Genomic DNA, 12,560 nt, shown 5'->3' with positions numbered 1-12,560 from the left:
GATGGGCGGGGCCTATTTTCGCGCTTCAAGTGCGCAGTTAGTTTCTGAGAGAAAGCAGCAGCCATCAGCTCCGATTGGGCCCAGACTTAGGGGTTACTTTATGGAGTGATATTGAATCATTTATCAAGCTCTTGGGGGCAGGTAGGCGCCACAGCTCTTGCAGGGGCATTTTTTGTTAAAATATGTCTCCATAACGGTTTTGCCTCATTTAATCTAAACGAAAGGGTTAATTTGTCTTTTTACTTGTGATGCAATATCCGATTGCACTTTAGGACATATATTATTTAAATTGAGCAATTTGTATAACGTTTTTAGCAACTTTGGAAAAAAGTGTACGCTTTTTATTTCTTAAAGGCGCAGTACTCGTTTTTGCTAAAATTGTTTTCATCCATATAATAAAGGGTTTAACGACTTGTGTTGTTATTACTAGTCTGTTCAACATGTCTGACATTGAAGAAAGTCAGTGTTCTATGTGTTTAGAAGCCGTTGTGGAACCCCTTCTTGTACTGAAAGGGCCTTACACTGTAAAGAACATATTTTAGGTAATGAAAGTGTGTCTAAGGATGATTCTCAGTCTGAAGAGAATCAGGATATGCCATCTAATTCTCCCCAAGTGTCACAACCTTTAACGCCCACTCAAGCGACGCCAAGTACCTCTAGTGCGTCTAATTCTTTTACTCTGCAAGATATGGCTGCAGTTATGTCAACTAACCTTACAGAGGTATTATCTAAACTGCCAGTTTTGCAGGGTAAACGCAGTAGGCCAGGTATTAATTTAAATACTGAACCCTCTGATGCCTTATTTGCAATTTCTGATGTACCCTCACAGTGCTCTGATTTGGGGGTCAGGGAATTGCTGTCTGAGGGAGAACTTTCAGAATCAGGAAATGTATTGCCTCAGACAGATTCGGCTGTCACGTCCTTTAAATTTAAACTTGAACACCTCCGTCTGTTGCTCAGGGAGGTTTTGGCGACTCTGGATGATTGTGACCCTATCACAATTCCCCCAGAAAAATTGTGTAAGATGGACAAATATCTAGAGGTACCTACTTACACTGATGTTTTTCCGGTTTCTAAAAGAATTTCGGAAATTGTTAAAAAGGAATGGGATAGACCAGGTATACCGTTTTCTCCCCCTCCTAACTTTAAGAAAATGTTTCCTATATCAGACATCATACGGGACTCCTGGCAATTGGTCCCTAAGGAGGAGGGAGCTATATCTACCCTAGGTAAGCGTACAACTATACCTATTGAGGACAGTTGTGCTTTTAAAGACCCTATGGATAAAAAATTAGAGAGCTTTCTAAGGTAGTTATTTGTTCACCAGGGTTTTCTCTTACAGCCTGCATTGTTACAGTAACTACTGCAGCTGCTTTGTTGGTTTGACGCCCTGGAAGAGTCCCTGAAGGTAGAGACGCCTTTAGAGGACATTTTAGACCGAATAAAGGCTCTTAAGTTAGCCAATTCATTTATCACAGATGCTGCTTTTCAAATTGCAAAATTAACGGCGAAAAACACAGGCTTTGCCATTCTGGCGCGCAGAGTGTTATGGCTGAAATCGTGGTCTGCTGATGTGTCATCTAAATCTAAGCTATTCCTTTCAAGGGTAAGACCCTATTCGGGCCTGAACTGAAGGAAATCATCTCTGACATTACTGGAGGTAAGGGTCACGCCCTACCTCAGGACAAGTCTCTCAAGATGAGGGGTAAACAAAATAATTTTCGTTCCTTTCGAAATTTTAAAGGAGTACCCTCTGCTTCCTCTTCCTCCTCTAAGCAGGAAGGGAACTTTGCTCAATCCAAGTCTGTCTGGAGACCTAACCAGGCCTGGAATAAAGGTAAACAAGCCAAGAAGCCCGCTGCTGCTACCATGACAGCATGAAGGGGCAGCCCCCGATCCGGGACTGGATTTAGTATGGGGCAGACTTTCTCTTTTTGCTCAGGCTTGGGCAAGGGATGTTCAGGATCCCTGGGCATTGGAATTTGTGACCCAGGGGGTATCAGTTGGAATTCAAGGATTTTCTCCCAAGAGGGAGATTTCACCTTTCACGTTTGTCTGTAGACCAGACAAAAAGAGAGGCGTTCTTACGCTGTGTAAAAGACCTCTATACAATGGGAGTAATTTGACCTGTTCCAAAACTGGGACAGGGGTTTTACTCAAATCTATTCGTGGTTCCCAAAAAAGAGGGAACCTTCAGACCGATTTTAGATCTCAAATGTCTAAACAAATTTCTCAGAGTCCCATCGTTCAAGATGGAGACTATACGAACACTTTTATCAATGATCCAGGAGGGTCAATACATGACCACCGTGGACCTGAAGGATGCGTATCTTCACATTCCTATCCACAAGGATCATCATCAGTTTCTAAGGTTTTCCTTTCTGGACAAACATTATCAGTTCGTGGCCCTTCCCTTTGGGTTGGCCACAGCTCCCAGAATCTTCACAAAGGTGCTAGGGTCCCTTCTAGCGGTTCTCAGACCGCGGGGCATAGCAGTGGCGCCCTATCTAGACTATATTTTGATCCAGGTGTCAACTTATCATCTGACCAAATCTTACACAGACATCGTGTTGTCATTTCTAAGAACTCACGGTTGGAAAGTGAATATAGAAAAGAGTTCACTTGTTCCACATACAAGAGTTCCATTCTTGGGAACACTGATAGACTCGGTAGACATGAAAATATTTCTGACGGAGGTCAGAAAATCAAAGGTTCTAAATACTTGCCAAGCTCTTCAGTCCATTCTTCGGCCATCAGTGGCTCAGTGTATGGAGGCCATTGGATTAATGGTAGCGGCAAAGGACATCATTCCGTTTGCTCTCTTTCATCTCAGGCCACTGCAGCTGTGCATGCTCAGACAGTGGAATGGGGATTATGCAAATTTATCTCCTCAGATAAATCTGGATCAAGAGACTAGAGACTCTCTTCTTTGGTGGTTGTCACAGGATCATTTGTTCCAGGGAATGTGTTTCCGCAGGCCATCATGGGTAATAGTGACAACGGACGCCAGCCTCCTGGGCTGGGGTGCAGTCTGGAATTCCCTGAAGGCTCAGGGTGTTTGGACTCAGATGGAGTCTCAACTACCAATCAATATTCTGGAACTGAGAACAATATTCAATGCGCTTCAGACGTGGCCTCAGTTGGCTTCGGCCAAATTCATAAGATTCCAGTCGGACAATATCACGACTGTGGCATATATCAATCATCAGGGTGGAACAAGGAGTTCTCTAGCGATGATAGAGGTATCAAAGATAATCCGATGGGCGGAGACTCACTCTTGCCATCTATCAGCAATCCATATCCCAGGAGTAGAGAACTGGGAAGCGGATTTTCTAAGTCGGCAGACTTTTCATCCGGGGGAGTGGCAACTCCATCCGGAGGTGTTTGCATCATTGATTCATCAATGGGGCACACCGGAATTGGATCTGATGGTATCTCGACAGAATGCCAAACTTCCACGTTACGGGTCCAGGTCAAGGGATCCCCAGGCTGTACTGATAGATGCTCTAGCAGTACCTTTGTCGTTCAACCTGGCTTATGTGTTTCCACCATTTCCTCTTCTGCCTCGTGTGATTGCAAGAATGAAACAGTAGAGAGCTTCATTAATTCTAATAGCGCCTGTGTGGCCACGCAAGACTTGGTATGCAGATCTAGTGGACATGTCGTCTCTGCCACCGTGGAAACTTCCATTGAGACAGGACCTTCTCATTCAAGGTCCGTTCCAACATCCAAATCTAAATTCTCTGCAGCTGACTGCCTGGAGATTGAACGCTTGATTTTATCTAAGTGGGGATTCTCTGAATCGGTCATTGATACTTTGATTCAGGCTCGCAAGCCTGTCACGAGAAAGATTTACCATAAGATATGGCGTAAATATCTGTATTGGTGCGAATCCAAGGGCTACTCATGGAGTAGGGTTGGGATTCCTAGGATTTTGTCCTTTCTCCAAGAAGGATTGGAGAAGGGATTATCAGCTAGTTACTTAAAGGGACAAATTTCTGCTTTGTCAATTTTACTGCACAAGCGTCTGGCGGATGTTCCAGACGTTCAGTCTTTTTGTCAGGCTTTAATCAGAATCAAGCCTGTGTTTAAACCTATTGCTCCACCATGGAGTTTGACTTTAGTTCTTAATGTTCTTCAAGGGGTTCCGTTTGAACTCATGCATTCCATAGATATTAAACTGTTATCTTGGAAAGTTTTGTTTTTAGTTGCTATCTCTTCTGCTCGAAGAGTTTCTGAGCTTTCTGCGTTGCAATGTGATTCGCCTTACCTTATATTCCATTCTGATAAGGTGGTTTTGCATACTAAACCTGGATTCCTTCCTAAGGTTGTTTCAAATAAGAATATTAATCAGGAAATTGTTGTTCCTTCCTTGTGTCCTAATCCTCCTTCTAAGAAGGAACGTCTGTTGCATAACTTGGACGTGGTTTGTGCTTTGAAGTTTTACTTACAAGCGACCAAGGTTTTCCGTCAAACATCTTCCCTATTCATAGTTTTTTCTGGAAAAGGGGTAGGGGTCAAAAAGCTACAGCTACCTCTCTTTCTTTTTGGCTGAAAAGCATCATCCGTCTGGCATACGAGACTGCTGGACAGCAGCCTCCTGAAAAAATTACGGCTCATTCCACTAGAGCTGTGGCTTCCACATGGGCTTTCAAAAACAATGCTTCTGTTGAACAGATTTGTAAGGCTGCAACTTGGTCCTCCCTTCATACCTTTTCCAAATTTGATACTTTTGCTTCTTTTGAGGCTATTTTTGGGAGAAAGGTTCTTCAAGCAGTGGTGCCTTCCGTTTGTATCTGTCTTGTCCCTCCCGTTCATCCGTGTCCTGTTGCTTTGGTATTGTATCCCACAAGTAAGGATGAATCCGTGGACTTGTTGTATCTTGTAGAAGAAAAGGAAATTTATGCTTACCTGATAAATTGATTTATTCTACGATACGACAAGTCCACGGCCCGCCCTGTCATTTTAAGACAGAATTTATTTTATTTTTCAAAACTTCAGTCACCTCTGCACCTTTTAGCTTTTTCTTTCTCTTCCTATACCTTCGGTCGAATGACTGGGGGTGAAGAGAAGGGAGGAGCTATATATACAGCTCTGATGTGGTGCTCTTTGCCACTTCCTGTTAGCAGGAGGATAATATCCCACAAGTAAGGATGAATCCGTGGCCTCGTCGTATCGTAGAAGAAATCAATTTATCAGGTAAGCATACATTTCCTTTTTTCACCTTGTCTGTGAGGATCAATGAAAGAAAATTACATTTATCGCTCTATAGAGCATTTGTGTGCGAAATGATCTTTTCTTCTAAAGTATTGATTTATATTATTTAAAGTGCTTACTTAATGTAAATCTCTCAATTTGTGTACCAGGAAGATGTGAGTATGGCTAGTTACCACCACCTAGAAACCTTAGCCTTCCTTATTACAGAGATGCCAATGCTGTTATGTGAGGAGCCTCATGCCCTTTTAAAAATGCAACCAAACCTATCTTAAAACACTGGATTTGGCAGGATCTAGAGGAGGAGCCTTATGCTAACAGCCAGTAGCAGGGACTGATGTAATTAAAGTGTTCTGTTTGAAAGAACAACATTTCCACATGAGTGATAGGATATAGATATATATTAAAGGACAGTGAATTCAAATATTTTCTCCTTTCATACAGAAAGTACAGCATTTATTCTATTTGGCAATGTGTATTTATTTAAAAAAAAACAAAAAAAAACAGCTTAATGTATTTTTTTTTTAATATTATTTTGAAAAAGCAATTGACCTATCAAACCATTATCTACATCTATTCACACACACACATACATATATTATACATACACATGCATATACATATATACATAAAGATTCATACATACATACATACACACACACACACACACACACATACATACATACATACATACATATATTATACATACAAATGCATATACATATATACATAAAGATGCATACATACATACATACACACACACACACATACATATATTATACATACACATGCATATACATATATACATAAAGATGCATACATACATACACACACACACACACACACACACACATACATACATACATACATACATACATACACACACACACATACATACATACATATATTATACATACACATGCATATACATATATACATAAAGATGCATACATACACACACACACATACATATATACATACATACACACATACATATATACATACATATACATACACACATACATATACATATATACATACACACATACATACATATATACATACACACATACATACATATATTATACATACACATGCATATACATATATACATAAAGATGCATACATACATACATACACACACACACACACACACACACACACACACATACATATATTCATACATATATTATACATACACATGCATATACATATATACATAAAGATGCATACATACATACATATATACATACACACATACATACATATATTATACATACACATGCATATACATATATACATAAAGATGCATACACACACACATACATACATACATACATACATATATTCATACATATATTATACATACACATGCATATACATATATACATAAAGATGCATACATACATACATACACACACACACACATACATACATACATACATACATACATACATATATTCATACATATATTATACATACACATGCATATACATATATACACACACACACATACATAAACACACATTTATACATGCATATAGAGTACATATATAAATATATATGCATACACACATATGCATACAGATACATATACAAAACACATTTCAGACAGAAGTACTTGTATTATTTTTGCAAAGAGGGTGTACATAATGCTAAACAGCCTGCGTTTGCAGGGATTCCTGCTTCCTGTCTTAACTTCTATACAGTATTATAGAATGTGCAGGTCCTGCAGGAGCGAGTTGTTTATCTAAGGAACCCGGCAATGATCTTATGACAACTTCCAGCAGTGCTGACAATAGCACTTTCTACGCTCTTTTGCTCTTTAAAAAAGTTGAGTCGCTCTTTTTACACAAAGCAACTCACTCCTAACCGGTAGTAACATCACTGAGGGACATAAAACACAAGGAAACAAGTTTGTATACAATAATCATGAAAGAAGTGTCTGCTCTCTGACCCCGGGTAAGAGTAGATTGTAGAAATCGGGGAATTAATTAGCAAGAATTTGAGTAAAAACATATGCAGATATTAAACAGAGTGACGTTACTAAAGGATGTGAAACACTTTACTAGAGTGAGTTGTTCCTATGAAGAAACGCAAGCTTCTGTAGAGAGGGGTGGGCGGTAGTTGGCAATTCTGAGCGGCCACTTTAATGTCAAGCTTTCTCTGCATTCCAGCAAACTTTATCTGCTGCATGTTCAGAGCAGGCGTGCTTAAAACAGAGGCTTGAAATTAAAGTGGCTGCTCAGAATTGCCAACTACTGCCCACCCCTCTCTACAGAAGCCTGCGTTTCTTCATAGGAACAACTCACTCTAGTAAAGTGTTTCACATCCTTTATTAACGTCACTCTGTTTAATATCTGCATATGTTTTTACTCAAATTCTTGCTAATGAATTCCCTGATTTCTACAATCTACTCTTACCCTCCTTATCTGGTGTTCCATTTGGATAAGGCTGTCCTAAAGTCGTGTCTGACCGCAACATCAATCAAGAGATTGTGGTCCCTTCTTTGTGTCCTAATCCTTCCTCTGTGAAGGAACGTTTACTTTATAATTTGGACGTGGTTCGTGCCTTGAAGTTTTATCTTCAAGCTACTAAGGATTTTAGACAAGCTTCTTCCTTATTTGTGGCATATTCTGGGAAGCGTAAGGGGCAGAAGGTCTCTTCGACGTCCTTATCCTTTTGGTTGAGGAGTCTTATCCGCTTAGTCTATGAGATAGCGGGACATAGACCTCCTCAGATAATTACGGCTCATTCTACTAGAGCAGTGGCTTCCTCTTGGGCCTTTAAGAATGAGGCCTCTATGGATCAGATTTGTAAGGCGGCTACCTGGTCCTCCTTACACACTTTTTCTAAATTTTACAAGTTTGATGTTTTTGCTTCAGCTGAAGCAGCCTTCGGGAGAAATGTTTTGCAGGCTGTGGTGCCCTCAGATTAGGGTCTGCCTCTCTTTTTGTCCCTCCCGTTTTCATTCAGTGTCCTCTAGACTCTAGAGCTTGAGTTTGTTTCCCAACAGTAAGGAATGAAGCCGTGGATTCTCCTTGTATTAGGAAGGAAAACATAAATTATGCCTACCAGATAATTTAATTTCCTTCTGTACAAGGAGAGTCCACGGCCCCCGCCCATGTTTTCCGATGGGTGGCCCCCTAAATTATAATTTTCTTCTGGCACCTTTTATACCCTGATATTTCTTTTACTGTTCCTTGTTCCCTCGGCAGAATGACTGGGGGATGGGGGAAGTGCGAGAGGTATTAAAGCCTTTGACTGGGGTGTATTTGCCTCCTCCTGGTGGCCACATTCAGTATTTCCCAACAGTAAGGAATGAAACCGTGGACTCTCCTTGTACAGAAGGAAATTCAATTATCTGGTAAGCATAATTTGTGTTTTTGTTTTCAACAATGTTATCATTTATAATTGGTGTAAAGTAAAAACTCTTTTTAGATTCCTAGCAACATCGAAGAGATTTTGCATGATGAGCGCTGCACAAATCTTACACCACAGGTATGACCGTTTGTAGAAATGTATCTAATAACTGTTATTTACACTGCTGCAAAATATAAATTATTTTATAGCTATTGGTATATATTGTTTTTATAATATAATCCTTCTTATTTCATCCACTTTTGGTCTGTGAATTATCAACCATTCAAGTAAGGCTCTTCACTAAAGTATTTTCCTTTTTGTCTCTTAGAATAAAAACAACACTTATGTTGAAAATAATGTCATTGATGACTTTTGTTTGTAATCCAGTTTGTGTTGCTTGTTTCCTAGTGGCATATTCACACATTTATTTTTCTGCAATCCGTGAGGATTGGAATTTAAAGGAACAGTCAGGTCAAAATTAAACATTCATGATTCAGACAGGGCATGCAATTTTAAACAACTTTATAATTTACTTTTAGTATCAAATTTACTTTGTTCTCTTGGTATTCTTTTTTGAAAGCTAAACCTAGGTATGCCCAAACAGATTTTTAAACCGTTGAAGGCCGCCTCTTATCTCTGTGCATTTTTCACTATGCTAGTTCATGTGTGTCATATAGATAACATTGTGCTTACTCCCGTGGAGTTATTTGAGTCAGCACCGATTGGCTAAAATGCAAGTCTGCCAAAGGCACTGAAATAAGAGACAGTCTGCAGAAGCTTAGAAACAAGGTTATCACAGAGGTAAAAAGTATATTAATATAACAGTGTTAGGAGAATAGTTAATAACAATACCTTTTTTAAAGTAGACTGTCCCTTTAAATGGACATACCAGTGCTTCAATGCATTTCAACATTATATAACTAATTCATACCTCTACCTGTTAGTCTAACCCTCACAAAGGGGTTAAAGGGACATGATACTCTCTGCTTCTTGTAGATTTCACAAGCAAAAAAAAAAAGAATATAAAAGATATAAAGTTTGTGAGTGAATTGGGGCTTGAAGAGATGGTTTCTTGTGGACTGAAAGTGAAGGCTTGGAGAAAAATATTACAGGATGATATAAGAGGAATGTCTGGGATCATTTCGTAAAATGCTTTCTACATGAAATGCTAAAAATAATCTAATGTATGCATTATTTATTATTATCATTGTCACCATCACTTCATCAACTGTATCAACATATTATGTAGCACTAAACATAATTCCATTACATACATGGGAAATGACAATACTTATTAAATAAACAAGCAAAGGGGAGACAAGAGGCCCTGCTTTGAGGTGTAGTCAGTAATAGATGCATTTTTCTACAAACTACACAAAATATAAAATTGCTTTCAGGGTTACATTCTACTAGAATTTATGACTGTAAGAAGAGCTCTGAATATGTTGTGGGGTTAAATGACACTTATGCACATCAATACAACACATTCAAACATTGCAAGAAGATTTTACATAGATAGAGGAGACAACCTAAAGGCCAAAGAGCTTAGAGATTTGGGAGTGTAAGAGAAAATATGGGGATAGTATGGGGTCTTTGTTCAGATGCCAGTCCCTAAAAGTGTGTCTTCAAGGGAGCATTTTCCAATCACTCATGTGTCTTTCCAATGAGCTGCGTTTCACTGAATTAGTGCCAGACATTTGTAGCAGGTCTCTTCCACCACAATACCTAGAAGAAACCCCTGGGTGCTACACCTGTCATTTTTAAAGTCTAGGCCATGTGATATGACTGTTAGCTTGTTAGCTCATTCAAAGTTACCATGGTAATATGGTACCCCATATTTGTTGAGCTCTGAACTAAAAATTATTAATGGAATAGTTTTTTATTTTTGCATGGATGTCTTTGTCCCTTGTAATATTTAAAATAGCTAAAAATTAGCTTTTTACATTTTTATTAATTGTGTTTACCCATCTCAATTGAACAAAGAATTCATAGAAAAATATTGTCTTTCTTTCCAGTCAACATCATTTTGGATATTGTCCCGAGCTGTCAAGGAGTTCTTAGCAATGGAAGGAAAGGGTAGTTTACCTGTACGAGGAACAATTCCTGACATGATTGCTGATTCTGACAAATTCATTAAGTTACAAAACATGTAGGTTTTATTTTATGTATTATGTTATGTGTTCTTAAAGGCACATTATACTCAAACATTTTCTCTTTATTATTTTAAAATACCTATACACACATTTCCTCTCACATGAAAGAGGGGATCATTGGTAGCAGATGGTTGGCAAATAAATCACAATCACTTGTCTACTAGGTGACTGTTATGGTGCTTTAAGCTTTACAAGGGACCATAACATCCCGCAATAAACAATGCAATGGTGACCCCTATGTTTGGAAGAGGATGGGCCCTTCTTTTAAATGAGCAGTTACATGCCATTGTGGCTATCAGCTGATCACAGGGGTGAACTGAGACCAACCAATGCCCTCCCACCCCTTTGCTCCATCCACCCACCTCATATGCCCCTCCCCAACCATATTTCATTGCTGTATAAAGCAGCCTAATTTTTTTTTCTCTCTCAATTAAATATTTTTAATAACATTGCATCATAAGGCATTATAAGAAAAATATATTGTAAAGTAACAAGTACCTGTGTGATAAAAATAATAGACCCAAATTGAGGACACTTCATAAATGGTGAGGAGGTGGTACGATAAACAAATCTAAATATTTATCTGTGATTATCCACAAATGTCACATTGGGAGGGAGACAGAGGGAGGGACATAGAAAGATATGGGGGAGGCAGAGGTTAGGAGACAAAAAAAGACAGAGTGGGGAGACAGAGAGAGACAGTGGGGGAGAGAGAGACACAAAGGCGAGGGACAGACAGAGAGAGACAGAGAGTGAGAGACAGGGAGAAACAGAGGGAGGGAGAGAAAGAAAGACAGAAGGAGACAGTGGTTTCTACCCCTTTCAGTAGTGTCTCAGACAGGGAGAGAGACAGGGTGTCAGACAGAAGAAGATGGACAGAGGGGGAAGACAGCGAAACAAGGGGGGAGATATAGGGTTGTTGGAGAGACAGGGGCAGGTTAGAGTGAGAGACAGAGGGGGGTGGGGAGTCATACAGGGTGGGACGCTACAAATAGACAATGGTCCAGGACACCCCTCACAATACCACATTCAGGTTGGTAACACAAGCAGTCAGCAGGCTCCTTAACTTGTGAGCCACGTCCCAGGTAGTCTTACTTGCTGTCAAATGCCAGTAGTACTCCTGCCGACTGCTGCCTCCCCTTAGTGTAATGGCTGCGGGTTCATTAAAAATTGTAACCTAAGATGTGCACAGCGCCTTTTCCTGGGTGGGTGGAGCTGCCTGAGCGTGAAATATGTGGACTGATGTCATGATTATCTATTTCTGCAGATTCCCGGTACACATTTCAAGCCATGAGATGATTTTTGTTTCTATTCAACTGCCTCTATACTTACCTACCCCTCTAGGAAATGAGAATTTCTTTCATGTAATTAACAAGAGTCCATGAGCTAGTGACGTATGGGATATACATTCCTACCAGGAGGGGCAAAGTTTCCCAAACCTTAAAATGCCTATAAATACACCCCTCACCACACCCACAAATCAGTTTTACAAACTTTGCCTCCAAGGGAGGTGGTGAAGTAAGTTTGTGCTAGATTCTACGTTGATATGCGCTCCGCAGCAAGTTGGAGCCCGGTTTTCCTCTCAGCGTGCAGTGAATGTCAGAGGGATGTGAAGAGAGTATTGCCTATTGAATGCAGTGATCTCCTTCTACGGGGTCTATTTCATAAGGTTCTCTGTTATCGGTCGTAGAGATTCATCTCTTACCTCCCTTTTCAGATCGACGATATACTCTTATATTTACCATTTCCTCTACTGATTCTCGTTTCAGTACTGGTTTGGCTTTCTACAAACATGTAGATGAGTGTCCTGGGGTAAGTAAGTCTTATTTT

General features: G+C 39.7%; 1 protein-coding gene across 2 annotated transcripts in view; it reads left to right on the top strand.

Annotated features, from left to right (window-relative positions):
• The window catches only part of NAE1 (NEDD8 activating enzyme E1 subunit 1), a 172,220-nt gene that overhangs the window by 91,282 nt on the left and 68,378 nt on the right, over nt 1–12,560 (top strand). For both annotated transcript variants that reach the window (XM_053704154.1, XM_053703323.1), the window contains exons 12-13: nt 8,656–8,715; nt 10,593–10,726. In XM_053704154.1, the coding sequence (XP_053560129.1) occupies nt 8,656–8,715; nt 10,593–10,726 (194 nt within the window). The remainder of the gene's footprint in view (nt 1–8,655; nt 8,716–10,592; nt 10,727–12,560) is intronic.

The sequence above is a fragment of the Bombina bombina genome, chromosome 1 (genome assembly GCF_027579735.1).
Source record: "Bombina bombina isolate aBomBom1 chromosome 1, aBomBom1.pri, whole genome shotgun sequence".
Lineage (NCBI taxonomy): Eukaryota > Metazoa > Chordata > Amphibia > Anura > Bombinatoridae > Bombina > Bombina bombina.
Note: the sequence above shows the minus strand (reverse complement) of the source record. Positions and strands in the feature narration are given on the sequence as shown.